We start from the raw sequence: 20,936 nt of genomic DNA on the forward strand, positions 1-20,936 counted from the left end.
GTATGACAGTGCATGCAGGAGGGTAAAGAGACCAGGGCCGGCCGCCCTGCATTGTGTGGTCCTCACTGCAGCCAAGGCCCTGCTCAGTGCCAAAGCAAGTGGAGGCAGCAAGACGGCCCAGCTTGGAAAGACATGGGGTGAGCATGCGTTCTCTGACACCTCCATGCTGCATCGTGGTTCTCCCCAAAATAAGCAATTTCATGTAACTTTTGTAAAAGCACATACGAGCTACAGTGGCAAATAACTAGGCAAATGTTCTTTCCTGCAAGTGTACATACGAGAGTGCACAGAAGAGTCTAGAACTGTTAACTCTCACTTTGCCTCTTGCCAAGGGACAAGGGATCCTTATTTTTAATCTTTCTTTTTTTGGGGGGTTGGTTTTCGAGACAGGGTTTCTCTGTTTCTCTGTGTAGCTTTGCAGACCAGGCTAGTCTTGAACTCGCAGAGGGCTTACCTGCTTCTGCCTCCCAAGTGCTGGGACTAAAGGCGTGCACCACCACCACCACCTGGCCCCTACTTTTAATCTTTAGGAGAGAAGTATGTTACTTGTATAATTTAGCCTACCTGTATTGATTGCTATCTATGACAAGGAACTAAATGGGAAGGGCCTAGTACTAACAGCATCAAGCTCTCCTTGGAATTATGAACATGGACAAGATTTTCATAGAAAATTAAGCTAAAGACCTTAAGTGAAAACCTGCCTAGAAAAAAAGAGGGAAAGACAGGTAATAGCCCCAAGTTTCTCCTTACCTTTTCCCTCCCCATACTGGAGAGTGAGCCAGGCCCTCCCTGAGTTTAGAAAAGTGTGGTGTCTCTGTATGCCAGCTGTCTGCTTGCTGGTTGCCTGGACTGGTTTTTGAATTGCGGGTCCATCGCATCGGACCCAGATCTGTCCTCAAAATGTCTAAATGACCACACTTAGGTGTCTGGGGAGAGTAGTGAGAGGTTTATAAGGAGTAACGAGGATGGCTGCTCTGATTATTGGAACAGAGGCCTCTGTTGAGTGAACCGGTGATGGCAGTGCAGAACAGAAAGACAAGGGAACAGAGAACAGCAAACGTCAGAGTTTGTGAATCTGTGCCTTTGAGAAGAGACTACACTTTGAAGTTGACTATTAGGTTCTGATGAAAGCTAAGGTGTGGTAAGCTTTGCAGTCTATCAGAGTACACAATGGTTCATCTTAAAATCTGTGCAGGAATATATGCGTGTGTACACAACACGCTACGAAGTCTAGATTTGCAGGCACAAGTTCACACAGAGCTGTGACTCACGGTCCTACCCAAACTTAACCGTGGTCTTAGCATAACCAGAATGCTTGTCTGATTTTGTTTTCGGTTACTTTCTGACTGAATCCATTGCGTGGTGCAGGTTCAAGGACTATGTAATGTGGCAGCAATGGGCTTCTGGAAATGGCATTGGAAAGTATTAAATCATCTGTAACCCATTGGCTAGTCCTGCAGTGGTAGCACACACCTTTCATCCCAGTACTCACCAAGCAGAGTCAGGCTGATCTCTGTGCGTTCCAGGCCAGCCTGGTTTACAGAGTGAGTTCCAGGACAGCTGGGACTACACAGAGAAATCCTGTCTCAAAACAAAACAACAACAACAAAAGAACATGCATGTCTTTTTCCTTTCAGTCTAAATTCAGCTAAGAACTTTTCAACACTCATTCAATACTGTTTCTCCATTTTAAGTATATTCATAGTCTGATACTAGTTATCCTTAGAAAAGAAAAATATCCTGTATTTATAGGTGTTTCAACAGGAAAATGTTTACAATATAAAAATAGACAAATGAATAAATAAAGGCTTTCTTGATTCACTAGCACAAATTCTAGATACATCGGATACCCGAATATGAAAGTGATTAAAATTCCAGAGAAAATAAGTTTAGGCCAAAGCCTTTAAAGCGTGTTTTCTTGTAGAGATGGAGGCTGTTTCAGAAAGGTGAGGGAAGCCTGTTTTTACAGTGCCTTGTGACCCTCCAAAGACTCACAACAGAGCAGTTGTACAGTATCTGAAGTAAGAACATGTCTTGAGGAGGCAGACAAACAGACTAGGAATATCTGAAGAAGTTTCTTGTGGGCTTAGTAGTGAAAGCAGGGCTGCAAATAATGCCAAGAAGTAGCAGATCCACAGTGTGATACAGTGTAAACGTTGGTTGTAAAGGACACTGTAAATTAAAGTAATGGGAAATAGCAGACAGGAAAACACAGTTCAGGCTATGTTGTAAAATTAGGAATGCCACTTTTCCTTGTTTTCTCTTGAGACAAAGTTTCCCTATACAACCTAGGCTAGCCTCAAAACTCCTGACCCCCCTCTCCGTGCTGCAGGTGTGGGGATTACACAGGTGCACCACCACACCCACCTAAGCACAGAGGCCTTAACTGAAACAGTTCAGACCTACAGCAAAGGGTGGGCAAGAGAGGTGGCGTTTGTGTCTCTGTGTATTTCAAAAGGAATCAGCTACAGCTCCTTCCTGAGGCCCCTTGTGTTTGTGGCTGCTTTAAAGTCTCCATCCGAGGTAGATCGAAATGGGGTGCAATGAATGGCAAGTGGTAAGCAGGCTCCCCGGGGCTGATGTGTTTGTGTGGGCTGCTTCGGATCTCCAAATGCACACACCGACTTACTGACTGGTACTTTTCACTTGAAAAATGTGGAACCTGAATATTTTTGTTCTACCAAAGTGATTTGGATTATCTCAGGAGATATTATGTAAAACAAATGAAGGAGATCTTCACAGCGGAATATTATATTAAATACAGACATTGTTTTATGCTAATTGATATGAAACAGTAAATATCCTAAGCACTTACATATTAAACATGTTAAATACATGAATTTTAGATGTGAATACTTTTGATATTTTAGATACTTTTGATATGCTAATCTGAATCACAGAAGTGTCCCATACTATAGACTCACAGTTCGGTTTATCTGTGTGAATGTTTTTGTTTTTATTAGCAACCCAGTGGGGAGAAGATGGCCGTCCATTTCATTTTCTCTTCTATACTGGCAAGCAGTCATACTATTCATTAATGCACGTAAGTATATTCGTTTATAAGCTCTAAAACTATACTAGAGACTTCTCTTAGCGTCAGATCTCACAGTGGACAGAGGCGGGCTGTTGAGGCGGGGCTGCCAGTCGAAGGCCTGCTGTGGTGTCTGCTGTTGCTCACAAGCCCAGGCCCTCTTAATAATCCTCACATGTGTGTGCATTTGAACCTAGCAGGGGGCCAGGTACCGGGTGTTGTGGGATTGGGAGGCCTTCTGTCCACCTGCAGACATAGTGTGTGAATCTGAGGGTGGTCCTCAAAACTGCTGTGAGAAGAAGAGGTTGGACGCCAGTGTCCACTTAAAGGACAGGACCCATTTTATTTGCAGAACAACGTGGTGTCAAGTCTTGTGCTGTCCACATGTGATTTTCAAAGGTATAGAAGTATTTATGGGGCTTCCCCATGCACAGTCAAGAGTCTGGAGTCCCCACACAGTCCTCTCTCTGCCTTTAGACATACCTGCTGTTTGTTTGTGCTTCTCAGACCCAAAGGACAAAATCCCCACTTGTCAGCTACATTTATTTCTTAAGGAAAAAAAAGGAAAATCTTTTTTTTCCTCCGCTTTTTGTTGACCTTGGGCAAATGAGCTTCTTGCCCTGGCAGAAATGAAATGAATGACAAATGGAGAGTGTGTCTTTGCTGAGTAATGGGGCTGTGCTCTGGCTTCCATGGAGGCTCCTGAGCACAGCCTGCCTGCGGCTGCCCGAGGACCCCTGCTGTTCATTTAAATAGGTATGTCAAATCTGCCTCCAAACGCCGCTGGTTTGATCTGTGGTAATATTTGTGAAGGTTCCATATGGACTTGAGCCCCCTGCAGTGCTAAGAAATAATGTACAACGCTTCATGGTGCAGACGCAAATTTCCCCTGAAAAGGGGTGCAGTGCTGCGTTTTAGCTGTCGGAGGGGATGATGGAGCTGACGCGCTAGGCCTGTCAACTTGTTACACGGATGGGTTGCACGCAGCGAAGCTGCGGAAAATCTGTGCCTTTTAACTTTTCTACTTAATCACGGTTGTAGCATTGCCTTTAGACTGTATGCTACATTAATTCTCTTCCTGCCTTCTGCCTTCATCCCAAGTTTCACGGAGAAAAGTAAAGCGCGCAGGTCTAAGAGAGGAGCCTTATCAAGCAGCTGTCATCTGACAAGCCATTTGCATTTGTTTTGGCTGAAATGGAGCAACCCAAGGGCAAGATATTTTGTTGCATTCCATCATAATGAAGAAATTACACATTGTGTAAGAGGCCTGGCTTTGCTTTTAGTTAGCTTGTGTGCCTTAAAAGGTATTGCTCCAGAAACTGATGTGTTAGAATTTTACCATACTCTGGCTGAAACGTCAAATTATATTTGACTAATAAATGCTCTTCCCCTGGATTGGACTGGGCTTTGTTGCACATGGAAGAGTTCTTTGGGCTTTTGCATTTCGGTTAACTCAGGAAATCCTAAATGCTTGCCAGTCACATCAGCATCACTTTTGGCAAATGCCATTACTTACAGCTGCAGTCAAACCCGTGCCATCTCTTAAAGCACACAAACCACTGGCTTCTGCAGTGCTGGGACTTTGAAAGCTCGGCGGGTTCCCTGCTCAGCCATCAGCAGCACTTTCATGCTGAAGTGAGCACTGCACGTCAGGTCCAGCCACGAGACAGACCTGTCCACAGGCTTGCCTGGCTTTGTTCTATCCTATCATCTGCAATAGGGGCGCCTCCCCTCTGTCCCCGGGCGGCGCGGGAAGCAGCCCCTGTAGACAGGCAGACTGCGAAGCCTTAAGAGTAAGCTTTGTTGCTGCTACTATTTGCTTTTGTCCATACAATTTTCTCTCAGGATGACAGGGAAAAGACACTCAACCAAACTGCTTTTCCCACGTCTGTGACCATAATTGTGTGAGGTAGGGCAGTCCATGGTCAGGCTTTTTGACAAGGAAACAGATCTTAGTGCCTGTGTGCAGCTGTGTGAGGAGACCTTTCTAAGCCCTGTTAGCCTTTTTGTTGTCTGTAATCGTGCCCAGTCTTTTTAGTATGTGTGGGTGTTTGCATAGTAAGTATACATACCACTTTATAACTGGTCAAAGATAGCCCGACACACACTACAGTTAAGAACGGCATATAATAAAAAGCTAGGCATGGTGATACACACCTTTTTTTAATCTCAGCACTCAGAAGGCAGAGGCAGGTGGACCTCTGAATTTGAAGCCAGTCTACATAGTGAGTTCTAGGCCAGCCAGGGCTACATAGAAAGATACTGCCTTTAAAGGAAAGGGAGTATATAGCTAGGCATGACACAAACATGTAACCTCAGTACTCGCAGGGCATGGACAAGAGGATTGCTGCAAGTTCAAGACCAGCCTGGTCCGCACAACGAATCCTAGGCCAGCAGAGAAATCTAGCAAGAACCTGTCCTTGGGGGACAGCGACCATCAGGAAAGGGAACGTGATGGGGATGTGTAAATGGAGGAGATCTTTGTGGTCTGTGGTGTGCTCGCATTTTGTGCCACACTTGATAGGTTCATTTGTAAGTCAGCTGAGCCTACAATTTTACTGTGGACACAGCAACTTCATAGATCTTCAGGATCCTGGGGCCCGTAAAAACCCAGTTAGCAAGATGTACATACAGGATGAAGATGTACAGCCATCCTGACATCACAGCTTAAACAATGAACAGTGTTTCGAGAAGAGTCTTGTTGGGCCTTGCAGAGTGGCATTGAATAGCTGGGATTGACTAGCCAGGTGCTTGGCACATTGGCTGGACCTGCTCTCTGGATTTACGGTTTCCCTCCCCTCAGCAGCGTTTAAACAGCAGGACTTACACACTTCTCCAACATGAGACACTGAAGGCTGGGTTTTAATAAAAGAAGAAAGGAAAAAGAGAGAATAAACTGCCTGAGAACACTAAGCAGGGGTATAGAACAGAGAAGAAGCTTAAGGATGTTGTATGTGTCTGTTTGAAAAGGACAGTAGGGGTGTGGCTCTGTGGCACACCACTTTCCTAGTAAGTGTGAGGCTCTGGACTCTGTCCCCATCACTGTGAAATCAAAATTGCAGTAGTGCAGATATGCAAGCTGTATGTCTGCTGGCCTAGTGAGACCCTGTGTATAGGTTCCAGTGAGATGGATGGCCAGAGGGATGGGCTAGGAGTGTAGGCTGCTGTGGCCGGTGACCTTAGCCCTGCTTCCCCAGAGCAGTGTGAGCCTACACCAGATGGCTGTCTTGGCAGATGCAATAGTGGATTGTGTTCATGGAATTCTCTGAGTAGATGTTAGTTGAAAATCATTAGTTTCCTTTCACCAGTACTATTTAAAAAATTACCTGTGATAACTTAAAGAGGCTGTTTTAGTGGTAAATTGGCCCCCATTCCTTTAGCCATGTGCAAACGGGCTGTTTGCCTTGCGGTAGAGAGGGGAAGAACAAAGAAAGGGGACCAGGGGCCACAGTCCTTTCAGAGCCATGCTTCCCATGCCCAGAGGGCGCTCTATGGACCCCCGATTCCTCCGGGTGCCTCCTCGCAGCAGCATCACCCCGGACACACAGCCTTCCTTCATACATGGGCCCTGCGTTGTAGGGGGCAATGTTCTCCAGACTGGAGCAAAAGTCATTTCCCGCTCACTGTGGGTGACTCCTACGGGGACATCTGTCTCAGTTAGGGTTTCTGTTGCTGGCTCACAGTTTCAGAGGTTTAGTCCATTGTCCTCATGGACAATGAGAAGCATGGCAGTGGGCAGACAGATGTGGTGCTGGAGAAAGACCTACAAGCAACAGGAAGTGAACTGTCCGCCACCTGGACATAGCTTGAGCATAAGACACCTCAAAGCCCGCCCCTCCACAGTGACACACTTCCACCAAAAGCCACGCTTACTCCACACACCTCCTAATAGTGCCCCTCCTCCTGCAGGCTAAGTATGCAAACACGAGAGTCAATGGGGGCATACCTTTTCACACAACCACGGGACTCTTGTCAGATTTAATTGCTACAGCCATGCTGGAGTGCTGAAATGTTCTTCAAGAAAGAGGACATTCAGACTTAGTGGTTGGAGTGTGGAATTATTTTCATGTTGTGTATTGGTGACCTCTACTAAGGGGTTACTTAGTAAGTAGAGTGTCACTTCAGGGAAGAGTGTGAGTAATGAATCTGTGCCCTTATACATTGTTGCTCATTGTTGGCCTGCAGTCCTTTGTATGCAGAACACTTTTGATGTCCTATGAAACCCATGCTGGGACAGGCCATGCAGAATAGTGAATTCTATATTTTCAGACACACTTTCTCCAGAGCAAGGTGATAAACCCTCAATTTTAGGCCTGCTATAACTCATATAGTCAGAACTGAAGAAATTTTACATAGCCCTATCCCAGACTTTTAGGGGAGGCCAGACACACAACTCTGAAATCAAGAGTGGAAATTTAATACCGTGTAGAAAGTTCACTTACATTTTGCGATTAATTTTTACAGTAAATAATGGAATATTTTCAAAATGCTTCTTTAAATTGAAGGAACTACATGGTCACTGACAAATATACATATATATGTTTACATATGTATATACATAAATATATAAATATATGCATGCATATTTATATATACTAAAAACGTGAGGAGGACTGAGTAGCCCATTATATACTTGCCTTGTAAAGGAAGTCACTGGTGCTGCAGAGGTTCTGCAGGCTTTCTTGGACTCCTTAAGTAACCCCAGTTCTACCGCCCACAGACAGCAGCCCGTCAGGAGTGGGCCACCTGATGATGCCACTGTGGACTGCAAGCCAGGGTCTGGGACAAAGTATCATGCATGGCATTTGTGCTTGGCTTATGTGTTTCTAGATGTACCTTGTGACCTTGTGGTAAATTTTAAAGCTCTTGGATATAATGGCGTTGCCTTTAAAACTGAAATTAAAATAACCCACGGAGTAACTGTTTAAAGACTCTGGAGTGATTGTTTTTAAAAAGCCCTGTACCGTTCAGTGGGGTATATTTTTATACATGTCGGTTTAAGACTTCTCGGCAACAGGAGTTAATTCAGCAGTCTAGAGTGTTCATTTCCTTCATATATAAATAATTACTAGATATATACCTTATATACTCAAAATGCACAGTTAGGAAAAGAATATTTTAACAGTAGGGTTCACATTGCTCCCTTTGTTAATTTGATGGGATTAATTCTTCTATAGTGGTACAAATAGTACAATGCATGGCTTTAATTGGAGAAGTAAAAATCTGTGGGATGTCAGTCCTAAGCACTCGGGTGTCCTTGCTGCTGGCAGTGAGCTTCCCGGTGAAAACTCTTGCCATTTTATGCCGAATGGCCCGCTTGGTAGCCAGATCATTCAAAGAGGGGTGGCAGGGTCTGCAAAAAAAAAAAAAAAAAAAAAAAAAAAAAAAAAAAAACCATGCCACTTGCAACTTGAGATATATCGAAACCTCTCTGAAATACATTGGTGCTTAATTCATGTGATTTTATTTACACCAGTGGCCAAAACACTTGAGGTGGTTATTACTTAAGAGGTTTATTTCTCTGTGATTCTGTAACAAATTGTGAACTGTCAGCTCCTGAACTATCTCAAATAGCAATTACTATTATGTATACCAAATGCAATTGACTTTTTCTGTGCTGCCCCTCCAATGAACTATTATTTGTTTATCCTTCCTGAAATTGGAATTTCCACATGATTAGTATAACCCAAACAAATTTTGGAAGGGCACTGAGATTCATACTGCTCAGGCTCCAAGAAGCATTTTTAGTTTAAGAATTTCTTTCCTCAACCTGAGCATCTGGTATTTTCAAATTAAGGCACCTTCTAAATTTGACTCATACATTATGGAAATCTGATGGCACAAGGGGTGGATAGGCTTGCTTTGATTTTATGAAATATTAATCATAGCTGTGATTAATGATTCAGCATTTCACATGTGGGTTATTCCTGTCATATTTGAAATTACACTGTTAAGTACAGTATATAAGCCCAGTGTAGGTGGGGTCATTCTAATTCTCTAGTGTCCCTTAAAAATTAAGTGGAAATGTAACAATATACCAGAAGCTACCAGTGATAATCTGTGATGTTGACAGTTCCTGGCATATTTTGTGCCCTCAAGGATTTTCCTATGCAAATGGAACCACATCTCTTCGGGGAATTAAAGCTATAGAATTTACTTCCCAGAGAACTGCTGTTTTCAGCTAACCACAGGCAGACTCAGAAGAACCTTTTCTTACACTAACAGAGACAATGCATGCAGGCGGACACCAGCACAGTGGTTCCACTTAGCTGACTCGTGAAAGCGTGTTTTGGCCACTGCTATAGGCCAAGCACTGTGTTAAGCTCTTTGCACACATTTTCTTACTGGCAGTGGTGGATGCAGCTAGGAATATATAGGTCAGCATCAAGGCGCCTTGTATGCTTGGCTCTGCATTCGTGGCCTAAAACCTTCTGCTCAAAAAGTCCAGGGAACAACACGTTGCTGGTTTCTCCCAGTCCAGGCATTTGCCATCAGTGAGTGGGTTTCTCCCAGTCCAGGCATTTGCCATCAGTGAGTGGGTTTCTCGGAGTCCAGGCATTTGCCATCAGTGAGTGGGTTTCTCCCAGTCCAGGCATTTGCTATCAGTGAGTGGAACTCACGGGGCCTTTGTTGCACACTCGCCATGCTTCCTTTCACATCTCTTTACTTGAATCAAGTGCAGTTATGGGTATAAACAAAACCGGGAGGAAATGACGTAGTGAGAGAATTTTCATAGAAAAATACAGACTTAAGGTGAAAGTTAGGTGAAGGCACTTGCTGAGTTCAATCCCTAGAACCCATGCGGAAATGAAGAGGAGGGCAGGCTCAACAGAGGCATCCCCTGGCCTCCGCACATGCACCCATATACAGACGGTGAGCACGTATACGCAGTAATAAATAGAATTTAGGGAAAAACTGAAAACTGCTGGACAGCCATTGGGAATGGTTAATTTACCATATTCACCTTGACTTGAAATTCATCTAAGAGGAAGGTCAGCTAGTGTTACAATAGTTGCCTCGGATACTGTAGAAAATTAAAGAAGCCCTTTCAAAGAGAGGAAGGTGTGTTCTGACCTATTGGTTCCCATAGGTTGCATACCCCTGTCTTTTTGAAAGCCATGTCTCTGGCCACTGCAGTCTCAAGTCCAAGGGCTTGACTCCTCCTTATCCTGGAGCACCAGCTCGGGCAGTGCCTCCTGCACACTGACCACTCACCACATGGGAGGCAGGTTCCTTTCCTGGAAGGTTTGGCCTGTGAAGAAGGTCGAGACCTTTTTAGCAATGAAGTGTGCTGAAAACGTGATCTGCTACCCATGTGGAGTTTTCCCCTGATGTGTGTTAGCTGCCGAGAAGCCCAGTGGCAGAGCATTTGCTTAGCAAAAGGGAAAATCAGAGTTTAGTCCCTAACACTACACACACACACACCAGCTAAAAAGTACCCTAACCACCGTCAACCAGGCTTTTAAAACCCGATTGTAAGGTTAAATGTTAAGTACGTGGTTACCAAGCTGAAGATGAAACTGCAAGGAAAAGACACAGTTTACAGGAGTTTTGTTGTTAAATTTACAAGTTGTTACAGGCATTTTTAAAGTGTTATAAATTCTCATTGAAATCACTGGCCCCTGGTTCAGATGATAACATTTTACTAAAACACATTTTCTTACCCTGAAGCTAGATTGAGGAGGGAGCACTTAGAATAAGTGGTGCTCAGGAAAAATATAAAATATGTCATCAGGAATACTGTACCGTCTCTCATTTTAGCTGTGCATTTTGTTTGCTTTAGGAAGTGTATGGAAAGGTTCACCAGCTGGAAACACACAAAGGTCCAGTTTCAGAAAAAACTGAGTACAGGTGAGTTCTTGTCTTTCATTGTTAGCATGACACCTCAGATTTGGACGGTATTTCAGCATTAGTCACTAAGGTTAAGTTTCTAAATAGGTGGTTTTTATTTAAGAGGAAACATACTGAGCTTATTTTTACATCACCTCATTCCAAACTCATGAATCACTGATTTGGATTGCGATGTTCTCAGTGTTTTGTGTATAGCTGCACATCTCTTCGGCATTTGCGTATGCTAGTGGTTTCTATTCCTGTTTGGTCGATTGATAAGATCCATCAACTTGGGCATCAGCTTTCCACAGACCTACTCATTCATTTGTTCTTGTAGGAGACATCTTATTCAACTTGTTCAGCTTGTGGCTGTGGTTTTGGTCTTCTTTTGGGACTTTGTTACTACTTCAGTTGGTTGATAGGGAAACACTGTACCCTTTGTGTCTTCTTAGTAACTTACACAGGCACAACCATAAGCTTTCAGGAATCTGCTAGCTTTTAAATGAGTTTCAGAGTAACACATTTTACTCTTCAGACAAAAAAACACGCTTGCCCACAGTGTATTTCTAACGTGGACTGAGGGGAGGGAGTGTTTCACCAAAATGGTGTATTTAGGAGTACTGCTGAATAACATGAAAATTTGTCTCCACATCGTGAATTGCTACTGTATGTAGGATCTTTTGTGATGTAACTCTAATTGCATGCTTAATTAAAAATATATGTGATATTTTAACAGAGACCTGATTGGCAGCAGATGGCTGATTAAGGAGGAACTAGAAGAAATGTTAGTGGAAAAACTGTCAGATCAAGATGTGAGTAATTAATCTTTTTAATTTAAGGGGACCTGTGTCATGAGGGTGCAGACAATTGCTGTATTAAGATCCTGACACAGCTCCTCAGGACCAGGTGTTCCCAGACTCTTACTCACCCTTGTTCTCATGCAGCCCTTGCTGATTTCTGCTGCCGGGAGAGCGACACATCTAGTCTCCAGATCCTCCTCCTCCTCCCATGAGTGCCCTCATGTCTTCTGCCGTTTTAGGGGGGACAGCAGATGTCGGTTTTGTCCTCTTCAGCAAGGCCTGTAGTTACTGTTGTAAGCTAATGATGAGTGTAGGGAGCCATCCAGTAGAAATGGACACGGCACACGGTCACCTCCGTGCAGTGTGGAACTTGCTGCCTTACCGTATCCCTGCGCCAGGTGTATGAGGGCAGTGGTTTTTATCTTGGGAGCTGTATATATATCAGCTGTGTCACGGCCACTTAGAATGCTGGCTCTGCAATCCAAGGTAAACAAACCCCCTCTGTGAATCTATGCCTTGTAAAGTTCATGACCCCATTTTAAGTCTTAATTGTATTTATTGTGTTGAGTGGCCTAATAGAGCCCAGCATGATCAGGGAAGTTGGATGTAAAATAGAGAAAATTTATACTCACAGATCCTGCTGTGGCAGTGGCAAGTAGTGCTGGTGCCTTGCCACCACAGATTTTAAGTTGTGCCCCTTGCTTGTTCCGATTTAGTGCTGGAGAAGGTAGTGGCTTCAGAAAGTTGCAGTTTCCTTAGACAATGTGTCTGGAGTTTGGTTGGTGGCAGACCGGGAGGTGATGCTAAGATCTTACCTGCAGAGTCCTGCTGTGTGTGAATTGACCTGGAGAGATCTCTGTCCCTTCGGTGAATCCATCACTTCCTTTTCTTCCTGCTTTCCAGCCGCCATATAGCTATAAAAACAAAACAGTGTAGGTGACAATCAGGGTCCCGGAAGCCGTGTCTGTGGTGATAAAGCTGAAGGCAGTGGAGTGGAGAGTGGCTTCCTGGCATAGCCTGACCCACAAACCAAGCTGTGCACGTGCAGTGAAGGAATTGTGAGGCGAGCTGAGTCCAGGGACACAGCGCTGTGACGGGGGCAAGAGGAAAGGCCTAGCTAGCAGCATGAACCAGGGGTGTGTAAGTTCTCCACCCTGACTTAGAACATGCATGCCTTCCTTTTCTCCTGGTCTCCCTGGAAGCTGTATTTGAACAGTTGCTTTAATACTAATCAGACTGGTGACATTCTTAAATATTTCATATTACCATTGAAGGATATGCACTGGAAAGGCAAGTGTGGCAAAGTTGGGTATGACTTTTAGGGTTGGCAAGGAACAAATAAGTCATCAAAAACTGGGCTCCATGATCCATATTAACTAAGGCTCTTAAGTATAGTTGTTTCCTTCTCCACAGACACTCTAGAGTGATTATTCTGGCTTCTAATTTTAAGGGGTTAATACCAAGTTGTTTACTTTCTAATCACATGTTCAAGAACTATTAAAAAAAATGCACAGAGTAGCAAGGATAATTTATTTCAAGAGGTTGCCCTTTAAGTCAAGTATCTCTTGAATTTTTAAATAGCTTGATTGTTCGGTTTTAAAGGAAATCATAAACATTAAAGTAACACAGCTTGAACAGCCAAAAATATATTTGCCAAATGTATTATGAAATATAACTTAAGGGGAACATTTTCTCAAAATCAGACTCTTTTGCTATTTATAACTAGCTGGAAATTATTTCTAATGTTCCTTTTGATGCAGTTCTAGAGACAGGATAGAAGCTATACTTTTAAAGATCATCTAAATATTTCTGAAAACAGAATTTAAATACCAATTTCATAACAATAATGCAGAAAAATTGATAGCTTTGAGTGATAAATCCCTTTGTTTTTTGAGAGGAAAGCTTAAGCCCTGAAGACCCACAGAGAAAGTGATGCATCTGCTGTTTCAGAGCAGCGTGAAGATGCAGAAGTGTCATCCTGTCAGAATTCATCAGGGAAGCAACATTGGAGAGACCAAGTATACAAAAATAGCAAAACTTCAGCAAATGCAATTACACTTGCCTCTTCTAATGAAACCTATTGTCTCCAGTATGCGCAGTTCATTCGACTGCTGGAAAAGTTATTGACGCTGCCGTATGGCCCTGCTGAAGAAGAATTTGTGAAGAGGTTCCGCAAAAGCGTAACTATTCAATCCAAAAAGCAGGTGATTGAGCCCGTGCAGTACGACGAGCAAGGCCTGGCGTTCAGCACCAGTGAAGGTAATAACAACACTGCGGGCAGAGAGACTTGAGTCCAGAGAACGCTAGGAACCCATTGCTCCCATGCTGGTGTTCCCCAGTGCCTGCTTGTTTTGTTGGGTTTGCTACTGTTACTTCGGCTTTCCTAATTTTATGATTCTTCTGGTTTTGTTTATGTGTTTGTTGTTGGGTTTTAACAAACACAAAAAAAACCGTGAGCCTAGACTGTTGCGAGAGAGAGTGTGGATCTACAGCCGCAGTCATTAGCCCACTCGTGTTTTCTGCTGGTAGAATTACAGAGTGTGTGTGATAAGGGTTCTCAGAAGCCGCAAATGCTCGGTGAATCTGCATTTCAGATGTAAACACGTGCCATGAAAACCTGAGCCCCCAACTTGAATTTCCCTGGATTATGAGTGAGAACGTTGGACACAATCCCTCTTTCAAAAATTGACCTGTTAAGTACATTGCCAGTTCTCAAAATTAAACCTGAGTCCCTTGTCAGGCCACCTTTGCAGTGCGACCTTCCTTCCGGATTCCTTTCATTCCTCTTCCGTCGTCTTTCATTCTAGTGTCCACATAGTTTTAAAAGCTTGTGCTGATTCACTTTTATGAGTTATAAGACACAGTGTGAGTTGTTTGCTGCTGGTAGCAAGACAGATGAATGCGGATATCTTGGTCCGGTCCTTGAAAGGGATGGACTTGAAATCGTTTACTTACCTCCCAGTCGGCTTTGTTACCTCCGCTGTCTCCCTTTTCCTTCTGACTGCTTTTGTGGTTCTAGAACTTTCCTCTCTGCTGGCTTACGCAGTAGGGAGCAGTGGTCTCGAACTCACTTGCCGCTTTTCCGCCCTGCAGGCAGGAGGAAGAGCGCCACAGCTCAGGCAGTTGTCTACGAGCACGGAAGTGGGAAGATCCGCGTTAACGGACTTGATTATCTGCTTTACTTTCCCGTCACACAGGACAGGTGTGGTACGATTCCTGCTTTTAAGGAAAGCGTGCTTTATAACTCATCATCATAATTAAGAAGGCCGCAGTTTTCTGATGGTTTTGTTTATCTGTAGGATTGTTTCTCTTCACCACCGACAAGCTAGCTAAGCGGAAACTACTGCTGTTTCTCTAGGTAGTTTCTTGGGTTTTTAGAAAAACGTTCCTGGAAGCCCCCACTAATTGACTCGTTTTTGTCAGATCCTACTGGAATTTGAATATTGTGAGGCATATCTCACATTCTGAAGTGCAGAGTATGCCAAAACGTAAGGAAAGCACATATCACCTTCTGACGGGAAGACAGGCATTCACAGAAAGCAGCAACCCCAGAAGCCAACCCTGCCTTCTTAATTGATGAGGCCGAGAAGCAAGGAAAGTCTGAGCAGATCTCCGTGGCTTAGGCTCGCTTCTCCTAATTGTGAGCATTAGAAAAGGTCTTCCTTGTCTCTTCCGACTTTCTCCTGCTTGGGGAAGTTAATGGTACATATATAGAGGAAGTTTTGCTCCATTCCCGGCGCTATGCACGTTATCCACAGAGAGGCAGGCATTCGTCATAAACAGGCATTAGGTGTCTCCTCCCCTTGGAGCTCTCGAATGGACCGCCATGTAGAGCTCTTCTTGACGGTGCTTACTGACCCAGTAGTTGCTGTTGGGTCCATGCATAGCAGGAGCTGCGTGATTATTTCCTAGGCTCTTCTCCCTGTGTTTCCTGAATACGTGCTGGCGTTTTGCCTTAAGGGCAAAGGGACTGTAGCTCCTCTCGCACGTGTTTGGGGAGTAGGGGCCCTTCTGAAATGACAGAGTAGCTGCCTATGAAATGCGCACTGTGTTCCTGTGTCAGGGAGGAGAAATCACTCGTCCTGTCATCGTCCGTACTGGAATCGATGGAGGAAACTCAGGAAAAGCTGGAGAGGCCACACCACAGGACAGTGACTCACTAGAGAAAGAAAGGAGTAGCCTTTGATGGGTGGCTCCTCTGTCACTTGGTGTTCGTTCAGACATAATTCCTGATGATGTAACTAACAGCCAGTCTCAACCATATCTTGAGCTGGCTTTCAGTTACACACACCTTAAATCTTAACCAGCTGCCCCCTTCTGAGACAGGGCCTGGGTGCACAGCTCTGGCTGGCTTGGAACATTCTAAGAGACCCAGACAAGTCTCTATCTGACCGAGATCCACCTGCCTCTGCCTCTCAGGTGCTCTAATTAAAGGTGTGCACTTCTCCTGGAAGCTTCAATGTGTAGTTCGAACCCAATCAGCAGCAGCCTCTGTGGCCCGTCTTGTCCTTGGCATGAGAAAGATATCAGTGCCGTCTAAGATGATTCCTGCTGTCAGAGAACGTCTGGCTGGGAAGCCTAGTGCCCATATCAACCCTCTCATTGACTTAAAATAGCTGTGAACTAAGGGCTGCCCTGCTGTCCGTGAGCTAGCCTTCCCGTCTAGAGGAGTCGTGAAGAGACCGCTGACCCATGGGAGATGGTAGAAGAAAGGATCAGGGACCTGGGTGTTAGCTGTGTAACTGGAGAGAGGGAGCTGAGCGTGGTGCCCCCAGAGCTACTGCTTGTCTTACCGTCACTGAGCCTATCCATCCTTCAGGTCTTTTCTGTAAGGTCTGCAGTTTGTACACAAACAGAAAGCTGGTCATAAGGGTGCCACAATGCTGCCTTCCCAGGGTTGTCAGATTTTATTTTTATTTTTTTAATTTACGATACACGTGGATTGCTACATGCCTGGTACCTTGGGATACAAGTAACGTTGTTAACCTTTTTGGAAAGCAGTACTCCCTGATACTAACACATGCTAACCATGTAGTAGAAGGAACATGCTTGTGCTTAAAGCAGCTACAGGAAAATCACTGGTACCAGAGGAGTAGCATTCAGAGAACATGTGAATGAGGACATCGTTTCTTTAAGTATCTTTTAGCTGTGCCAATTCGTACAGCCAGAACGAAGTACGTGTGGTTCTTGTAAGGCAGAATTTCATAGGCCACTCCCGAGGGAAGAGGTGCTGTGTTGTGGAGTGTTTTCCCCATGTGGACCTGGTAGCATGTGCTGGTTCACCGGCCAGTGGAGTTCAGTCAATAGCCGTGGGACCATCCGTTCTGCCTCCGTTACTCTAACGTAGCTCCAGAAATTTTGGTATGCACTTCTCCTCTGAATTTTGGCCTGGTGACTGTATAAGCATGTGTTTGGGAGGGAATCTTAAACCCTTGAGAACGGAGACAGATAAACATCGGTGGCCCCAAACAAACGGTTGTCCAGAAGCCTCTTTTGTAGCTTCTCGTCCATCACAAACTCACGTCCTGTCCTGTCAGGTGGAGCAGGGACTTTCTCGGAGCATCCACGGGGCAATCCCACTTGCCCCACAGCGGCAGGATTTGGTTATCGGTCTCTGGTTTTCTTAGTTTCTATAACATTACTTACTACTGCTTGTAGTAGTATTATTAATCTTAAAATATGGCTAGTTTTGTTTGGTTGCCTTAAGTATTCTTCAAAAAGGCAGGATAGGTTTGTGTCTGCTAACATAGTTTGCCATGGCCTTGGAGTGCCTGTGTGAGTCCACTTACAGAGGTTACTTTTCTTACATAGTAATAAGATGCACTGGAATCTCCAGCTGTACTCAGCTCTCAGCTGGCTGTAAAAATCAGCTTCATTTGGAGGTCTAGAAGCTGTAGTTGGCAGGCAAAGCAAGCAGATGCAATATAGATGGATTGTTGTAAGGAAGAGTTCAGGAGAATACATAACAGGGACAGAGTGCTTGCCTGGTGCACTCAAGGCCTTGGGTAAATAAATTAAAATAAAAATCTCAGCAGAGGTAAAGACAAGATAACAAAATCCAGACAGTGAGCATCACCCTGACATCATAGTATTCAGCAGGTGCTTGTTCCCCAGATGGGAGGAGGCACATGGCCACGCTGTGTGTGGTCTACTCACTGGTACCTTCGTTTGGTTTGCTCCCTGGTCCTGTCCTGAGGGGGCAGGACTGCCTGTGTGTGCATCTTAGGGACGCCAGCAGGAACGTGTGATTTCTGGATGAAGGAGGCATGTTCGCTGTGGTTTTGGTAACTTTAAAACAGCATTATGGAGATGAGCATCTTATATCATACAGAAACATTAGAGTATTACCTCATGTAGGAAAGCCAAATGGCATTTGAACATTGCTTAAGGAGGCCTATTAATTTATACCTGATCACTGAATCCAAAGCCTGGAGTCGGGGAGTTAATAGAGTTCCTCAGCTCTAAGACTTCCTTACAAGGTGATTTTCACAGCTTACAAGGTTCTCATGATACATTCAGTAAGCAGTAAGGCCAATGAACTGTTGTACTCTGTCCATACCGATGGCTGGGTGGGTGGATGGATGGGTGGGTGGATGCCAAGCATTCTAACCCCCAGGAGGACCTGTTTCTATGTCTTGGTGTCGGGTTGATGGAGAAGTGTGAATAGTATAACTGGCAAGCAGCATTTGTTCCCAGGGTTAGTGGTTCATGAAACCAGGTCCTCATAGGAGGGTAACCCACGTATCTGTGATGTGCCTTAGAGAACAGCTGATGTTCCCTTTCCACTTCCTGGACCGGCTGGAGAAACACGATGTAACCTGCACAGTCTCTGGAGGAGGGAGATCAGCGCAGGCAGGAGCCATACGCTTAGCAGTGGCCAGAGCTTTGTGCAGCTTCATCACCGAGGACGAGGTCGAGTGGATGAGACAAGGTAGGTGCGTGCTTGCTTGGGTGAGTGCCTGCGTACATGCGTGCCTGCGTGTTGTGCGGTATGCTTGGGACATGCAGAGGTGCAGCCACTGCCCTCGTCGATGTCACTAATGCGAGTGTAAGAAAACGTCTTCCTGGGATCGGATCGCACATGCTGCTAGCTGCTTCCGTTCCCCAGAACTGTCGTTTTCAGGCTGGATTTCTACAAAGTGAGCCAAGGTCAGGACAAGAAACGGTCCTCTCTCCCAGCATTGTCCCTGCTAAGACCTGCAGTCCCGAGGCCAGCAGGAATGACTCTCGTCTTAAGGCGAGCTCTTTTGTGTAGCTGAAGCAGCATATAGCTCCGTTTTTATTTGAAATGGATTGGTTGTTTACTTACTTTATCATAAGAATCTGTAATAATTTAATAACAGGTCAATTTTCCAACGTTATTAGGGGGTTTTCCTTTTTTTTTTTTTTTCCTGTTGTGATATTACAATTTGATTTCATTTTCTTTATCTTTCCACTTTGTGACCCTGTTACCTGTGCATGAATGGAGGAATCTCCTCACAGTAGGGTAAAGATTGGACTTCAGTTTTGCCCTAGGATGTTGCTTAAACATGTAGGAGCCATTCAAGCTCCAGGTGGTCTTTGCACCATCTACGGGAAGAAAGTGCTGTAGTGCAGCAGATGCCGCAGCCCCCCAGGAGCCACTCAGTGCTTTTAACTTCACCCTTCTGGGGCCTCCGTACCCCACCTACGGTCCCAGCCACTGGGACACGACAGAAGTACTGCTTGAGACTTCGGCTACTTGATTTTCTATTGCAATGATGCTTGTGAAAGTAGGTACATAGTGAAGGAGGTTTGTTGTTTGTTTGTTTGTTTGTTTGTTTGTTTGCATAGATTTGGCTTAACCAGTGTGCTCCTTGGAGCTGTGTGCTTATGACCTTTGAATTTAATGTAGGACATACCTGTACCCCACTCAAAACTATTATTTTATTCCATGAATCCCTACTAAGCAGCACCACAAGCCCTGTACCAATGTGAAGACTGCTAGTGTTAGAAAAATGAACAGGAGCAGGTTTAGGGGAGCACGCCATTAATCCCTCGTCTGCAGAGCGCCTTCCAGGTCAGCCAGGGCTGCTAGTGAGGCCCTGTCTCAACAACAAGGGTATGCATGGAAACAGTGGTCGGGGTTCGCATTTCTGTAAGCGCTTGTGCACTCCTGGGGTCTGCGATCGTGACTAACGTTCCCTGTGGACCAGATGCTGAGGAGTTACCTCCAAGCTTGACTAGACAAGCAGCAGCTTCCATCCAAAAGTGACTGTTCTTCTAGAACAAACAGCTTATACCCAAAGAATAACACTGAGTTTATTCAACTTCTCAGCTAAAACACCAAGAGTACCATTTTCACAGAAATTCTAGCAAGATACTTCTTTGTTCCAATATGCTCAGCTGTTTGTTTCTATGTGAGCCTTTGCCTGTGCTGTTTACAGGTGTCTGAGCTTCCTCAGGCCTTATTCCCAGGTGAGGTTGCCATGCACCCATAGTCCCAGCACCTGGGAGACAGCTGTGAGAATCACAGGTTCAGGGTCATTCTTAGAGATCTGAAGAATACCTTCATTCCAGCGCAGTAAATGGTGCTGGCCTCGGAAGAGCAGTTTCAGCCTAAGTTGAACAGTATTGTTGAATTCTAGGATGCAGAAAAAAGACTCAGAAAACATTGCTGGTGTTTGTGTCTCAAATTGCAAAGTATCCCGAAAGAGTGAGAGCAGCCTGCCGTCTAGATGGGAATTGTTGGTTTGGTGTGTGCCTCCAGGTTTTTCTAATAGCAGTAGCTGTGAATGTCATGCAGTTCACTCCCTTATCTGCTAGGCAGCCTGCCTTTCCCACCCTCACTAAGGCTTCTGCTTATACTGCAGCTGGACTACTTACTCCTGATCCACGGATCAGGGAACGGAAGAAGCCAGGCCAGGAGGGTGCCCGGAGAAAGTTCACCTGGAAGAAGCGCTGAGTACGCTTTCACGGGAGAGCAGGGAGCACCTGTGAGCCTGGCTCGTGGGAGAGCGCCTTCACGTGCACTGACCAAGGGCAGGCAGCACATTTAGACCTTGTTTTGACTGTGAGTTAACGAAATGCCTTGTTTTTAAGTGCTACTTTATTGTGATTGCCATTAAAAATAGTAAGAAAATAATATTGGTTTCATCTTTATTTTTTTAACATTTTCGAAATACGGGTGTTTAATTTACAAAATCTTGACATATTGGACTTGAAAGTTAGTCACCCCATTGTGCAGATGGGATTCTGTTTGAAGGGTGAAGCAGCCTACCAGAGAGAGACCATTGCTCATGGATGCTGGCCTTGAC

General features: G+C 44.8%; 1 protein-coding gene across 1 annotated transcript in view; it reads left to right on the forward strand.

Moving 5' to 3' along the window:
- The window catches only part of Mrps9 (mitochondrial ribosomal protein S9), a 51,263-nt gene extending 30,528 nt beyond the window's left edge, over positions 1 to 20,735 (forward strand). The window contains exons 5-11 of the mRNA XM_051204246.1: positions 2,964 to 3,043; positions 10,815 to 10,882; positions 11,598 to 11,673; positions 13,752 to 13,920; positions 14,755 to 14,863; positions 18,423 to 18,592; positions 20,493 to 20,735. Coding sequence (XP_051060203.1) covers positions 2,964 to 3,043; positions 10,815 to 10,882; positions 11,598 to 11,673; positions 13,752 to 13,920; positions 14,755 to 14,863; positions 18,423 to 18,592; positions 20,493 to 20,584 — 764 coding nt within the window. The 3' untranslated portion in view covers positions 20,585 to 20,735. The remainder of the gene's footprint in view (positions 1 to 2,963; positions 3,044 to 10,814; positions 10,883 to 11,597; positions 11,674 to 13,751; positions 13,921 to 14,754; positions 14,864 to 18,422; positions 18,593 to 20,492) is intronic.
- Positions 20,736 to 20,936: the final 201 nt, after the last annotated feature.

The sequence above is a fragment of the Phodopus roborovskii genome, unplaced genomic scaffold, assembly GCF_943737965.1.
Source record: "Phodopus roborovskii unplaced genomic scaffold, PHOROB, whole genome shotgun sequence".
Taxonomy (NCBI): Eukaryota; Metazoa; Chordata; class Mammalia; order Rodentia; family Cricetidae; genus Phodopus; species Phodopus roborovskii.